A 16,129-nucleotide genomic window follows, 5' to 3' on the forward strand; every position below is an offset into this window, starting at 1 on the left:
TGCCGGGCCTGGTTAACCAGGTGTGCGTTTCCCCCACAGAGGAACTGAAGGAGTACTTCTCGCAGTTCGGGTCAGTGCAGAGGTGCCAGCTGCCTTTTGTAAGTACCTGCCCATCCTGCCGGCCGCCGTTCGTGCTTTCTCTGTGAAAGGAGGAAGGGGCTCCGGCTGGTGCTCGCCGGTCCCCGGCAGGAACGGTGCTGCTGCTGCGCGGCCCTGCCCCGGAGCCGCCTCCCCTGCTGCCCCTGGACGCCTCTTCCTGGGCTCCGGGCAGAGTTTCGGAGCTCTCCGCCTTTGCTCAGCCCCTTCTCCCAGCGGGTGCTGCCGCTTGTCTGCGAGCGGTGGGCCTCGGTGGAGCTCAGTGCTTCCCGTCAGCTGGGGAAAAGCTCTAGGAAGCACATCCCTCGCGTCCTATTGAGGCTGCTGATTCTGAGTAATTAACCTAGACGTGCTTTTCGCTTCTCTGTCGTTGTGTTGTCTTTCTTCTGACAGAGAGTAAAGCGTTTATGTGCCTGGTCTCACTGACCTGAACAATCCAAAGGTGTGGGGGTGGCCCTGCAGCCTGTCCCTGCTGGGGCTTCACGCTCCGTGCACAGTGAGGGGCTCACGCAAAGCCGCAGGACGCTGTCAGCTCTTCATGCCTCTGCTGCTTAGGTTGTTTATCTTCTGAGCGTCTAAGTGAGAAATAATAGTACCTAGCTCTTGGAGATGAACGCTCAAAAAAGAGTTCCCTTCCCAATCCGTTAGGGGTCAGTTGCAGGCCATTGCTGAAGGTGCGGAGGTTCTGCGGGCTCGTGTTTCTCCACATGAAGTAATGGTTGGTCAAATTAAGCTCAGTGTGTAGTGAACTTCAATTAGTGAGCTCGTGGGTTCACCATGGGTTGAGGACCCCTTTGCAAATGGAGAAGGATAGTTTGAAACAGTCTGCTTATTTCTGAACGCCAAAGCTCAGGCGTCTGCCTGCCAAGCTCGGTTCCTCAGGCCCGGCACAGGACGTGTTGGTGCACTGGGAAGGCTGCAGCTCACTGCAGACCTGCCTCCATCGTGGATTAAAGCTGAAGTGATGCATGTGTGTATGTGTTGATTCAGTGATTACTTTAGGAGGGTTTGTTAATGCTTAAAACTGCCAGAAGTACAGGAATCTGCCGGCAGCATAAGACACTAATTAAAACACCCCTGCAGTACCTTGACTTGTTTGGAAGTGCTGCCAGTCACACCTCTTGGTCGGGGGCAGAGCTGCTGTGCACTCCAGTTGGGATCTGAACTGGGATACAGGGGAGACCTGGCTTTTCTGCATTATCTCCTCTTTATTGACAACTGGCTTTTCTGACTGGTAAATTATTCTTAAAAATAACTTCATTTTTCAGTGCAGTTAGTGCTTGTCATCTTGAATTGCAGCCTGCTTTCTTAATATCTTAAGCAGCCACTTTATCTTGCTGAATGCTTTTCAAGGACTGTGGCAGGTTTATTTTCAAATCAGGCAGCCATTTAAATGTCAATTGTGTTGTGACTGGCTTAATAGTAGATAACTACTGCACTTTGAAGCTACTGGCTATGCATTATTCCAGTCTTCAACTATAACTCGAAATCTTATTTTTTTATGATTGCTGGACTCGAAAGAAGAGGATGCAGAACAGCCTCTGCTAGGCCCCCGCATGATGTAAATGCCATGAAGTACGAAGACTTCTGAAACAGCAGATGTTCCATTTCTCTGATAATTTCTGAATCTTTAAATTGCGTATCCGTAGAAAGTTTTTAACAGGCTATGTGAATATTTTCTCCAGTAATTGGATTATTATTTTTTTTTAAACTGGTAACTAGGACAAAGATACAGGCTTTCACAAACGTTATTGCTGGATTAAATTCTCGACGCCACAAGATGTTCAGAACGTGCTGCAGAAGGAGACCCACATACTCGAAGGTGCCAAGGTAATGTCCTAGTGCCTTTAATCAAGTCATGTTGTGAGTTGAGCTCTTTATTTCTGCCTTTGGTTGAACATGGCAACATCAAAATGTTGTTCCAAGTGTGATTCAGCATTTTGCCACTTAATATGTGTTTAATGCTTTCAAGTTATTAACACTTCATTTCCACCCTCTCAAGTTGTCTCGTCAAGGTCTGAGATAATATAAACACCATAGAGATCAAAGCCTTCTGCTATGCTAACCTAGAGGAATATGAGTGCAGTAAAACTGTTAAGAAACTGCCATGCAAGGAGTTATTATTTGTAATATGGGTTTCTGCAGGTCAGTTCCAACATCTTCCTTTGGTTGTTGGGTGGCAGGGGGACGATGACAAAGAATGCCAAGCTAAGCTTTGAACTTTAGTGGAAATTTCTTGTTTTCTTCAGCTATTATTTCTTACAGGAAAAGTAAGTTGCCTGATTTCATGTGTTCAAGATAAAAATTTTACACTAAAGCCAATTTAAAGTTTTTTACTTGTGATCTTTAACATTTTAAGTATTAAAAAAAGAGACACTTTGGCAATGTCACTGTATGGTACCAAGAGACAGTGCGCACCACCAGTTAAAAACCTGATCGAGTACCCTTCCGTGTCTGTCGGTCAGAGCCATGCAGCTGGAGCATCTCGCTTCACCGCAGCAAAGTGGCCATCTGGCCACTTCCCAAACATTCAGTAGGAAATGGTGTTGAGAGAGGATAAAAGGATGGAGTCAATGGCTGCCCAAAGCCATTAATAAACAGGTCCCCTGAAAATCATTAGAAACTTCCATCTAGTACCTTCATGAAACAGGGGCAAGTGGTATACTGAAGGGATTTTTTTGTAGGCTTACGTGTGCTTCAGCTGACTGCTTAGGCCAGGTAGTACAGAGGGAAACCAAAAGCAACAAGCAGGCTGGTATAACAGACATGATCAACTCCTATCTTAAAATAATTAATAAGAGTTCTTCACTTTGACACTTTTGATGCTAGGAAAAGGTAAAGAGTAAAATGAATTGGCAAGAGACTTGGGGCATGTTGACTGTGATGAAGTATTTTGCTTGATGTGGTTCATAGTACTGCAGGAGTCCTCAGTGGTTGTGGTTACTTTAGTGCCTCTTCTTCAGAGGAGCTGACCTGTGAGTTACAGCTGTGATGCAGAAACAAAGGACTGGTTTGGCAATTTCAGTCTTAAACTGACAAGCCAGGCAATATGCTGATCTGCCTACCTTGGGCTGAAAATAGCCGGGGTGTTACCTGTATGCAGTTGTCAAAATAAGTACTAGGAACAGCATAGATGGGTAGTTAGAGTCAGCTGATTGGAAATTATTTTGCTGCTTTTTATTTAAGCTGTAAGAGAGACACATTCACTTAACTGCCTAGGCTTCAAGGACTACACTCTCACAAGAGGTTCAAGAGCTAAGAAGCTTCTTTATAGTGAAATAAAAAGCAGAAGGCAGGCAATAGTTACCTTCTTCATTTCTTGAAAAATGCAAGCCTCTCCAGAAGCAAAATACACAAGCACTTCACCCACTGTTCTAGGCTAGGTTTAGACAGTTACCTTCTATTAGTTCCACTTGAAAGCACAAGCTTTTAAGATGTATTTTGCTGTGCACAGCAATTGCTGTGCAAATTATATTCAACTTTCCCGTCAGGAGCTTAGCATGTGTGGTTATGGCTCATGAATGAACCAGTTATAACCTCCTCTTCGGCTCTCTGTATGAATGTTTTAGAAGATCAGAAATGAAAAAAATATCAAAGCTTCTCACCTAACCAATTTGAATAATTTCCATTGTTTTCAGCTCACTCTCAAAGAGCAGCCCCGTAGAAGACGCAGTCAAAGAAGGAATCAAAGTGAGTGAACAGTGGAAGGAGGCTTTATTTCACTAAATGTAAAGAAACTAAAATAAAGATTACTGAAAAACTATGAATGAGTGTTTGTTTTAGAACAGAATCCAGCTGTTTCCCGTCCTTGCTCAAATGGAACTGTATAGTCACACTGAAGAAACACAGAATCAAACTCCCTAGCATCTGTTACAGCATAAGACAGTAATTATACACAGCAGAAAAGCTTTTAACAGGTGAAGTAAAAGCTTTAGCTACCTACAAAAACTAAAGCTGGAGGGAGGGGCTACATTCGTACCCTGAGATGCTGGGCAACAGGGAATCAGCAAAGTCAGAGCACTCACTAAAGAACAAATCCCTCATGAAACGTGTCAGAGCGGCCTCCATTCCTCCACTCTCCAGGGGTAGCTGTCCTAGGCAGAAGAATTAATGTGTGTGTATATATATATATCCACACAACACGAGCTGTGAACTGCTGTGTTACGCGCCATCCCCCTATACACCCTCTTGATATTAAAAATGCCTTTTGCATCAAGTCCAAGCGTGCAGTCCATTTCTCTGCCTCTCAGGGAGCACAGGCATTCAGTCCTTTCTCCTCTTTTTGCTCTCGTGCTCATGTTCTTTAGGGCGGCTGCTGTCCGATGGCCGTTTGGAACCGCCGTGTTGCTTGGCTTCTTCCAGAAACTTGTCCAACCCAAATGGATCCTCCTCAAACTGAACTGGTCCATCTCTGCCCCTCCCTCTTGCGTTACGATCCGAGTTAGAAAACTCTTTGTCAGGAACAAACCTGCAGGAGAAGAGGCAGTACTCAGCTGACTGGTACTTCAGGGTGCTAATTAAGTATATCTCTTAACTTTATTTTCTTACCTGTTGGTCTTTATTCGAGCCTCTAGATCATCACCATACATGTCCTTATCCACATTTTTACTTGGCCTGTATATGTTTTGGGCCATATCCTTGCCACTTCTCCAAGGCTGGTCATAAACATTATAAATTTCATCCTCTCCTCCAGCAAAGCCGCTGTCCATACCCTGTGAAGAAGAGCAGTATAATGCAAATGAGTCTGCAAAACCTCAGCTACTTTTAAATCAAGATACGCTGATGGTGTCACACAGATACACAGAGGTGGTGGTGTGTCATTTACTATTGATTTCAAATGAGTGTGAGCCCTTCATTAGGATATGAGTGGTTTGGCGTCTGGAATTAAATCCAGGAAGCTTGACACAATCGTTACAAGCCATTCGTATTTCAGAGTAACGGGCCATTTCAGTCTGCTCCACACGTACAGCTGGCTCTAATAGCCAACTACAACCATACAGAAACGCATCTTACTCAAAATTTCTGCAAAACATCATTTAAGCTGACTGATCCAAATCATACAGAGCCTTATGTAAACTGTGAAAGCAGAAGTGCCTTCTTGTTCAGTTTTAATTCATCAACTTTCCCTTCTGCCTGCAAGTCTTTCTTTGCAGATGTGAAAAGGAATGATTGACAAACTGCAGGTCTATTCAGGGACTTTCTGAAGCCTAATCTACTTTTTTATCTCTGCATAGTATAAAATTCAGGGAAAAATAAATGTTGCTGTTCACTATTTATATCTTCAGAAGGATTTTTAACATAAGCGATAATAGGAATAGAAAGTATTTACTTGCTTCTCTCTCAGAGCAGATTTCCCTTATTCAGTGAGTACACTTGTACAAAAGAAAAAATTGAGGTCACTGCAGCTTGAAGGCAAAATAGCTTCTTTCTCCCCACTCCCCAGTGAGAAAAAACACAACATAAACACTGTAATCCAGTTATATGTTCAGAATATTCTATTTTTCTCACATCAGCTATGGACAAAGGAGATAAACAGTTCCCTAACCAGTTGTGGAGACTTCTTTCAGAGTGAATCCACACCAACCATGAGAACAGGGTCCCTTTAGCTATTCTAGCCCTACCCACCAAGGAAGGATGAGGATGTTCCCACAGAAAGCTCCGCAGCTGTGAAAAGGTTATTTTTACCTTGCTCTGGTTGAACAGCCTCTGGTCATATTGGATTTCATTGGATGGCCTGGGGTTGGGTACACCCAGGGCAATAACTTCACTGATATCTCTGTTCTCATTTCGCTGCAGCTTTGACCTGAATTAAAAATTCTAAGTTTTATTAGGTCAGTAAACCGTATTTGTTGACATGCTCAACTGCAACCTGATCCTGTATTAGCTGCTAACAATCTGCCTCAGGAGCCAGATTTTGTCTGTTGCCCTTCCTTACTAGGTAACATTTAAAATTTGCCTTCTGGCAAAGGAAACATTTGGGAAAGTTATATTCAGCTGGGCATGACATTTAAATTTGCTTTCCACTATCTGCGATTTACATCAAGCTGACTTGCTCTAATATGTCATATTTATTCTTTGCAAAAACCAGTGTAATTATATTCTGGGAAGGCTGGACAATCTAATTTTAAGATATTAGAGATTTTAAGCCTTCAGAAACAGTTTGTGCTCAGAAATCTCACTGGCTTGGGCAAACAAGGTATTTCAGCCTACACTTATAAATCTAAGACTACTTCAAATGAACTGCTTCAAGAAACAAAGCCGCTAATGATACTCTGGTCTCACTGAAGTTACAGGATCCAAGTTTCAGCCTTTGGTGTCAATGTGTTAATTAAATCTGAATATACTGAACTTCTGCTAAAGAAAAAACACTCAAAACCACCACCACCACCCTGCCCCCCAATTCATCTGGAAAATTATAAATTTAGAAGAGAGTACTACGTTCATTTTGTAAAATGAACAAACAGTGCTTCAGACCAGCGAGTATCTCCACAAGGTAAAATTCAGGCACTCACATCAAGCAGAAGGAAAATCCCAATGTTAGTTTTGTTAAAGTGCCAGTACAGAACCAGTGCCAGCACAGAAACAAAGCAGCTTTCTTTCGTGACTCACCTTTTGTCAGGGGCTGCCCTGGAAAGATTTCTGTCATGCTGCCTCTCTTTGCGCCGGTCATGTCTGATTTCATCTCTTTCTCTAGCTTCTCCATCCTCTGAACAAATGCAAGATTGCTCGTTATAGACAAATATTTGAAGTTTGACACTGGCACAATTCAGTATTCTTTTACAGAAGGCAAATGACCCTTATCACTATTTGAAACTTCACACTAAATAAACTGAATACATGAAAACCCACAACTTCCTTACGCCACATGCAATAACTGTGAGGTTCACATAGAGATCCCATCAAACCAGCCACTGAATCTACTAAATTCACTGGCTGATCAAGACATGAAGAACAGATGTCATGCTTAGAAATTACAGGTGATACTTAGGTATCAAAAGTTCTCAGGTTATTTCTCCAAATCCATACCTCAGAGTGCTAACAAAACCCCAGAGAATCTTAAACCCAAAGAAATGTACCTTTTTCAACATGGGTTTTGATCCCCGCTCTTCTCTCCCTGGCTTTCTGAGCCATTTCTCGGAGCTTTTCCTCATGTTTCTCCTTTTCCTTCTGAGCCATCTTCCTCTCCACCTGGGCACGCATCTCTACCGCCTCCCGAGCCTGCACACATAAAACATAGTTAAGAAGACAGAAAGCTACCACCTGGGATGTGAGCAGATCTTCTGTCATAGAGCTATCCAGTAAATGTGGCAGGAATCAAGCCACAAGGAGGAAGTTCAAAGCCAGCCAGCCGCAGCAGTTAGAACTGAGAAACAAGACCCATGACCTCCAATAATTCAATCCGTGCCGAGACACTGACTGAAAGATGCTGGGGATAAGACCTTATGTCTTACGTCAGGCAACAAGTCGGACAAATCAAAAAGCTATAGCCTGTTCACAGCTGATTTTCCCAAGGAAACAAGTATACAAAGAAGGCAGAACCACATGGAATGAAACTGTTTAAACAACCACCTGACCTTTCTGTCAGCGATATAGAGAGCCTCAGCAAGCTTGGCAAAGTTTTCATTAATATGAACAGTCTGCAATCCTCTGCCATCTGCAGCCAGACGCTTATCCAATGGAATGGTGTAACCCTACAGTGGAAACAGAGATGCAGTTAATCACAGAAACTAGTATTATCTGTAATACAAACATTATTACATTTATTGTGTGAGAAAGCAAAAATACACACAGAACTCGCAGCCTGTCATTAACACGCCTCAACGGACCTCCTGTATACTTCCAATTCATACCAGGTAATACCACGCTTCACTCCAATACCACACTCCTCCCAAAGCGGAATCACAATTTCCCTTCTAGTTACATCTTAGTACAAATGACAGGTTTTGCTCAATAAGGTCCACTCCTGGCTTTGTGTTAAGAACTACAGATAATAGCTCTCCTAAGCTGTTTTACCGTTTGTGCTTAAAAATTGTTTTCCCCGAACTGTTTTCATACTTGTTAAGAGGTTAGTGGATTCAAAATGAGAAAGTGAAGGGCAAGGCTGCCAGCAAAAGTAAGAGATGCTAAATGCCGATTTTGCGTTCAAAAGCTGAAACCTAAATTTATTTATAGATGACATTTTAAGATTCTTCAGTGAGCTCTACAAAATTTTTGCTTTGCTTTTAGCATCTGTAACCTAAAATTTGATCTACTAATTAGCGCCAGTCCCAGTTATACAGCTGTGTTGGGGTAGGAAAAAAACCAAATAACATCCAAATACGCAGCTTTTTCCTTCCTCCACTTGAAGAGGCTGCCTCACGACAACAGCTTGGTAAGGTTGAGAATGATTAGACCAGTTACTGCAGCGAATTATAAATTCTCCCTTCTCTCTGAGCATAAACTTACTGGCTGACAAAAATCAAAAGGACAGGGCATACCTACACAAAGACAGAATTAAAAAAAGAGCTATGCTACCAGTGATGAAAATTAATTAGTGAAAAGCCTGCAACAGGAAGAACTTCCCAGCAATTTGGACTGCAGTATTAAAAAGAAACATGCTTGGTTCTCTATGAATTACCCTTCCCTTTTTCAGTTTAGATGGCTTTGTGAACTCCAGAGACTTTAGTTTCAGACTCCACATACTGCACTATTATGGGGATTTTAACTAATGCCATTTTTTCCTCTCAAAATGCATAATCTCTGCCATGAAGTAACGTATTCTCTCTCAGTTCTGTACTCCTGTCAATTTGACAGCCCTTATATGCCAAAGAGAGAAAAAACGAGTTGTACTATCATGCGTTCTCCATGCTGGAAGCAGACAGTTTACCTAACTCTAGAGGTTTAAAACCAGTATTATTCAAGCTTAAATCATTCATTAAAAGTCTCTCTGCAGGATGCAACATTAGAAAGATGAATTTATGACAACTTAATTACCTTCGCATTTTTCCAGTTTGAAATGCATGGAGGAATTTTCCACTCTTGTTGCTCTTTCACAGTCATCTGATTTAAGAGAAGAAGCAAAGTCATATTCAGGTTTATAGCAAAGGAAACACCGTTTTCTTTCTCCAAGAAAGCTATGAAACTCTTAAAATAAGTTTAAGTTCAGGACACTGCTACAAAAAACCCCATAACACTTCTTAGCAGCAAGGAGCGTTCATCTCTGCACTGCACCTTTGCCAACACACTTTTCAGCCACACTCAACCTTTTGTCACACAGACCCAAACTCACAGCCAGCTTGTTAATGTTTGCACGTTTAAGGGCAGATCAAGTTGTAAGAAACTGATGAACCACCACTACACTCATCTCTCAGAAGGAGCTTAATAACACTAACTTGTGTTATTAAGGTTAGCTTAATTTAATAGTGTTGTCTGAAAGCAACATCAGTGTACCCAAGCTAAAGCCTCAGTCAACTGAGGAAGAATGCCATGAAGAATTCCAGCACTGCAGCCCTGTGTAAAATATACGAGAAATCCACACGTAGGAAGAGAGCTCAGAACTGCCCAAACCAAAAAAAAAACTCCACCAATCAACCAACCAAAAAGGCTGCACCAGGCAGCAAGTTTATCACTTAACATCACATCAAAAGAATAGTAAGGAGAAAGTACACAGAAATGAACCAGATCAAAGTAGAATTTGTGAACCCGTGTAGGATTCAACACTGAACAGCTACGACATTTCATACCTTTCTACTAGGAGAGTGCATTACAGGGGCTGGAGGAGAAGGTGGTCCACGTGGAATTTTCTTATTAATTCTGAGCAATTGAGAAAACAATTACAATCAGCATATTGTATGGAAATGCACTTCTATTTGCCATGAACAAGTTTTGAATAGTTACTTGAATCTTGGAGGCTCCATAGGGTCCTTCTGCATTTCCACCATCCGAATAACTCTCTGTTTTGCTCCAGAGTTGAAGGCAACGCCTTGCTGAGATGGTGTGTACCTGAATAAAACAATTGAAGCACTCAGTTCTCTGCACACACAACTAGATATTCCTTGCCCACCTCCATTTTTACCCAGCTCATTGCTCTACCTGCATTTTCATTTTACCCACATCAGTTTAATACTCTTCTGCTGTGAACACCAAGAGCAGGTAATGGCACAGAGGATACTGGACTACATGCAAAGAATCAATTACACCAGACAGAACATCCTTTCCCAGGGCTATATTCTTGTGTTTCAACTGAGATTCTGAAGTACAAGAAACAAACTGACAGAGTACACAGAGCAGGTCACAATACTCGTAACCCACGTCTGTGAATCCCTGGTGACTACTTGTTGCAGATTAAGAATCTGTTCTCATACTTTTCTCAGAATTCACCTCAGGCCAAGTCTAACCCTGCCACTGACTTCTGTGTTTGCACACAAAATCATTATGAGTGAGTATCAACCTCCTAGTAATTCCATTTTTTTCCAATTGCTTATTTTATACAAGGGAAGAACTTTGTTGCATCCCTTGTCTTGGCTTGGAACTCCCATTAAAGACTGTATTTTCAGAGCAGCATCATTAATAGTGCTTCCTGACGTATCTATATTTTGTTGCTAAAACAATAACCCCTCCACAAAGCGCTACGGCTCATGACATGTTAAGACATATTTCAACACACTTCAAACTAGGTTATCACCAGTGGGTTAATTCAAAATACATAAGCCAGTTTCACATCACTTCCAGAAGAACAGAATTCCAGAGGACCTTCTGTTCTCAGAAATTCAAAGAATATCCCAATCTTAATCTATTTTTTATATAATAACATATTATATACATACACCATTACTACCTACCGAATGTACTGTGCAGGAGCGAGTTTGTCAGCTGCTCGAACTGGCATGGCTGCTGCAACTTTTTGGGAGACTGATTTCTCCAAGGCTGCCCTTGTCTTCTCTGTTATCTGAAGACAAAAATACCACAGTGTACATCTCATCCCATATGGGAGACATAGACCACATCGCTGATAGCTAGGCACATCAGGGCATTTAATACCTCTCTAATTGTTTCCTCGTCTGGTCTTTGCAGTTCAGGATCATCCACGTTCATGACCTCTTTCGGCACAAGATCTGTGTATTTGCTGTAAATAACCTGGAAGATGTTATATTTTATTAGTGATGGCAAATTGGAATAAAAGTGTATGTATCAAAATGTTTCAGGCCTACTTGTATACAATTCCAAGTGCATTACAATTATACATTCTTCAATGACACCCACAGAACAAGAATATACTGTGGATCCCATTTTACAGATGGAACAATTGAAGAAAAGCAGCAATTTGATTAAATATAATTATGTAAATCACTCTCAGAGCTGGGATTAGACACCAGTTTCCTGCTTCCCTTCCCCACTCTTTTCCTTTTTTCAAGGTCTCCAAGATAGACAAAAAAAATCCACATTTGCACTTCTCAAGGATTACTTAAGAATTACTTAAGCATCTAGATTTTTTTCATTCCGTTATGGTTTTTTTTCAAAAAAATAAATGCTTGAGAAATCTGTTCTTGACACTTCCCTCTATATAGGTACTTCAGTCTTCATACAACATGCTCTCAGCAGCTTTAAGCCCCAATTTTAAATATAGGGAAAAAAACACCATTAGATGGCTACAGGGAAAAAATTATTTTACTGCATTATTGCTTCACTTTTGTCCAACATGATAACATCAGAAAGTCTTAGTTCAAAGGGTTAAAAGTCATTACAATTATTATTTCAATTTCATTATAAAGTGCATGTCCAACTATGAAACTGACCTTTAGCCTCAGCATTAATTTGTCGCATAAGAGCCATTTACTGCTTCTCAGCCCTCACTCCTAAAATTTTAATCCTTCGTGCTAGTGTTGATAAGATCCTAGCCTCTCAGATGCTGAGTGAAGGACATCTGAAGAGCAATGTATTAACTCTAAGTCCAAGTACCTTGCTGCATAAAGAACAAAGTATGCTGAAAGACCTCAGACTATCTCAGAAGTTGGAAAAGAAGAAAACAAAAGTCGTCCAAGAGGTGCTCTGAAAACTATAGTACACTGAGGTACAAATGCCCTACATGGACTATTTAAACCCTAAAGTATTCCATGCAAATGGCACGCTGTATTAGCATGCAAGAAATCCATATGGATTAAAATAGCCTGAAAATACAGAAATTTTTGTCTCCATCAAAAACTAAATACATGGCATGTTATAACTGGACCCGTTTCTGACATTATATAGACAGGTAGATAAATATGTTGCACTGTTGTTTTTCTAGTTATTGACCTTATTTTAACAGTAAAGTTGAGATATTCTATTAATCGAAGATAAAGAGGAGACTGGGATTGTCTGGTATTGTAGCATGCCTATCTACTGCCATTTTTTGTCTATGAAATTTAAAAGGAAGCATAAGCCTGTGGTTTCAGGTACTTTTTGATTGCTACTGAAAAGCAGAATCTCCTTATAGGCAGAAACAAAATGCTCCATTTTTGGTACAGCTACATGGATCCCCTCTGTGGCAGCAATTAGAAACCTGCATGCCATTGCCATCAGAAAGAGAACGATCTTACTAACTGGTTGTGTAAGATACTGCAGCTCACGGTAGGGTTTCAACATCCGTCGCATTCAGAGTCTCACAAGACACCTGATAGACGTAAGTGTCTTGACAGAAATTTCTTAGTTTGTAACACATAAATCCCCCTCCTCAAGGTATTTTAATTTTATATATCCAGAGCAGCCCTGTACAGTGCTCATCAGTCCCACGTGTAAATCAAATTACCATCACCATCAGGCACTGCAGAATTAATTCCTTCCTTGTCAAAGAATGGTTTCTCTACATAAAGCACGTAACATTTTAGAAGTCATTACAACTACCTGATGGTAAGCCTGGCACACACGCCAGAGAAAAAACCGACATTAACCTCTCGATCCAGCTCTAACACAGAGGCAAATACATTATGAGTGAACATTACTTTTCATTATTTTAATTCTATTCATGTTCTCTTGACCTGTTCCATCATCGTCACAGGAGTTCCTTCCACAAAGGAACTACTCTCTCTTGCAAACATTTCAATTGAATTCACAATCTTGAGAAAAAAACGCAGCTAAGATTTGGGGTTTTTTTTCTCCTTTAACATCTAAGCCACTGACTTGGGCCACCAAAAGAAATACAACTCCTGCACAGAAGAATCATCTTTGCCAGAAAAAAAAGTAGTGCACCTAGTGTTTTCCTGATGAAGGGCCAGAAAACTGGTCTCGGAAAAATATATCAATTATTGACACGTTATTTAAGCCTGGCTTTTAGTAATGTGAGTAGAGAAAGAACTGGAAGAATCTAGAGCAGCACAAGAATTAACCACAAGACTAATGCTATAAATCCTTCATCTGGACAACCAGATGGAACTCCATCCTCAGATCCTACGGTCACACATCCACACTTCTCAATGTTATCCAACACTTCACGTCTAGCACACCTTCTGACATCCCGAAACACAAGGTTTGTCAGACTCTCTCCTTTATGTCAGCATTTTTCAAGGAAAATTCTCTGAAGCAACTATTTTTTAAATATGTAAGGGAACAGATGCAACAGAGATAAACAACTGCAACCGCAGAAACTGCTGACAAGCCATCTAGACAGAGCATCTGCGTGGTGGAACTGCTGCCTCTTACAAGAGGGTAGTAAATTCAACTTAAAAAAATCCCTAAGTTGTAGCAAAAGCAAAATTTGGTTCTTAACTCAGGCCAAGCAAGTAGCTCATAGAATAGGATCAGAAACTCCCATGTCATTTCTTAAAGGCTGCTAAATATGTTTCTCTTAGCTCTAAGTATTAAGACTGAAGAAATACTTGAATTACGACTGCAGCTCTCAGAATAATGAAACTTCTGTATGTAATCCTACTGACACTGTACTATCAGAAGTTCTCTCTTACAGAAAATATTTCACATTATTCAACTCAACATACATCACTGAAGAACTGCTCCCTGTGACATCTCTGCCAATACTTCCTCCCGCGAAACAAATCAAGTGCTAATAGTTCTGCTACTTCCAGTGAAATTGTTTCAAATATGTAATTTTCCCCTGGTTTTATTCCCCCTTGAATCACCGTACTTAATCTTCAGTCTCAGCACTCACAACCAGCTAGATGCAATCAGAATCAAGCTGACCCAGAAGGCAGAGCTTAGGGCTGGGAAACCTTCAAGGCAGTTCCTCAGAGCCCAGTTTTGGGAAAGCCACACACCTCTTCCCTCCTGCTAAGTACTACTACAAAATGAGAATATTACTGCTTCGTTACAGATCCCATATGGGAAGTTAATGAATGCTGGTACAGATCTTCATGAATCAAATATGCCAAATGTTAAATTTAACTCCACCTGTTCTCAGTGTTTTCCTAAATCTGAACCAAATAAAGCACAGCAAAAGATGAGTCATTTTTGCCTAAAGCTTACTAGTTCTCTCTCAAATATACTTTGATCGTCATCTGAACAGTTCTATTATATGCAAGTTAAATCTGATCCTACAGGTAAGTAAATATGTATTTGATGAGTTGCAAAAATTGAGGTTTAACTATACTGTTGTTTTTTCCTATTATTTGCCTTAACGCTTTCCTCAAATCAGTAAGATTATTACTTCTTTTCTACTTACCTGCTTCAAATTATTACGCTTTGAGGTAACACAGATTTCTATTTAGTATCAAGTATCAAATATTTAGTCACAATAATCTTGAAGCGTAATTAATATTTTAGCACTTTCCTCTTGACAACTAATTCAAGACACTACATAAAGCCTGATGGAATCCCAGAGAAAATCTACTCAATAAAAATATTGCGACTGCTGTTGTTTCTGTTTAGTCTGACTGCTTTCTACCACATCACAGCATAGAGTCTGATTTGAACTTGTTTTTTTTCAAAGGTACTGCAGTAACTTACAGTGCACAGGATGAGGATATAGAAGATGTGACACTTTTTTGGCACTCAAACTATTAGAATCATAGAATCATAGAATGGCCTAGGCTGGAAGGGACCTTAGAGGTCATTTAATCCAACCTCCCTGTCGTGGGCAGGGACGCCTCTCAACTAGATCAGGCAACACATGGGGACCGAACGGGGATCGAACCCGCGACCTTGGTGTTATGAGCACCACGCTCTTAAGTGACTGAGCTAACCGGCCCCCATTAGTTAAATACAAAACCCTATTGACATTATAGTTGCACAACTTTGGCAACTGTAGTATCCATTTGAAACAATAAAAAAATTTGTCTGTTAAAACCAAAAGATTTCCTCTGATATCCTTAAAACGCTCACCCTATTTTTTCATCTGAGAGGTAAAGTTCATCTTTTGTTTTTCTATTTGGACAGGTTTTCCCCCTTCCTCATTTGCAGTAAGACATGGGGCATATTAAATACCCATAAGCTTTCCAAGGCATCCTAAACTAAAGCCAGAGAAATCAAATTATTTTGAAAACAACTATTCATATTTATTAACTAAAACACCCTTCGTAGTAAACCTCCTTTTTAGGTTTTTTTTTGGGTTACCCCATTCTTTACAGGAGATGCTTGCTGTAAGAAGCAGCTGAGTACACTTGATCATACTTCGTCCGTTTTTCAGTCCTCAACACCTGCTTGTTGGGAATTAAGGTTTAAACGTTAATCCACTTTGTTCCACTTGAAAAGGCAGAGTTAAGTACTTCTCAAAGTGGATTTAGGGGACCCGTATCTGGTCTCCTCAATACTAGTTATGACTTCCAAGATAAAGCATCATCTCTTTGCTTTTAGAAAGATTACTGCATACAGGAAATTGAAGTTGGTTCCCATGAGAATCTTGCCATCACTGAACTTGGCACAAAAATTTTGGAGTATAACCACTGGCAATACTTTCTGCTCCAACTGAACAAAAAAAACTCCACCAAAAATAACCCCCCCGAAAAAAAACAAACAAAAAAGAGCATCCAACAATACTGAAAACAGCCTGAACTGTCAAATGTTAAATTAGTCAGACACAAGGTGGGGTATTCTGAAAACTGAACTGTGCTTTCTGGGGGGTTTTTTG

General features: G+C 40.7%; 2 protein-coding genes across 2 annotated transcripts in view; one reads left to right on the forward strand and one right to left on the reverse strand.

Annotated features, from left to right (window-relative positions):
- Positions 1–11: 11 nt before the first annotated feature.
- On the forward strand, positions 12–3,794 carry SLIRP (SRA stem-loop interacting RNA binding protein; the record flags this gene model as incomplete). The annotated part of the gene is made up of 3 exons (XM_009878165.1): positions 12–98; positions 1,819–1,926; positions 3,735–3,794. Coding segments are annotated over 3 exons (255 nt in total), but the record flags the coding sequence as incomplete, so codon positions are not given.
- A 3-nt stretch (positions 3,795–3,797) lies between these two features.
- SNW1 (SNW domain containing 1) overlaps positions 3,798–16,129 on the reverse strand; it is a gene marked incomplete at its 5' end in the record, with an annotated part of 14,947 nt that continues 2,615 nt past the window's right edge. Inside the window, 11 exons of the mRNA XM_009878166.1 lie at positions 3,798–4,564; positions 4,645–4,808; positions 5,782–5,899; positions 6,706–6,802; positions 7,173–7,314; positions 7,671–7,787; positions 9,070–9,135; positions 9,819–9,888; positions 9,973–10,077; positions 10,917–11,023; positions 11,116–11,211. Coding sequence (XP_009876468.1) covers positions 4,360–4,564; positions 4,645–4,808; positions 5,782–5,899; positions 6,706–6,802; positions 7,173–7,314; positions 7,671–7,787; positions 9,070–9,135; positions 9,819–9,888; positions 9,973–10,077; positions 10,917–11,023; positions 11,116–11,211 — 1,287 coding nt within the window. The remainder of the gene's footprint in view (positions 4,565–4,644; positions 4,809–5,781; positions 5,900–6,705; positions 6,803–7,172; positions 7,315–7,670; positions 7,788–9,069; positions 9,136–9,818; positions 9,889–9,972; positions 10,078–10,916; positions 11,024–11,115; positions 11,212–16,129) is intronic.

This window comes from Apaloderma vittatum, unplaced genomic scaffold (genome assembly GCF_000703405.1).
Source record: "Apaloderma vittatum isolate BGI_N311 unplaced genomic scaffold, ASM70340v1 scaffold21671, whole genome shotgun sequence".
Classification (NCBI taxonomy): Eukaryota; Metazoa; Chordata; class Aves; order Trogoniformes; family Trogonidae; genus Apaloderma; species Apaloderma vittatum.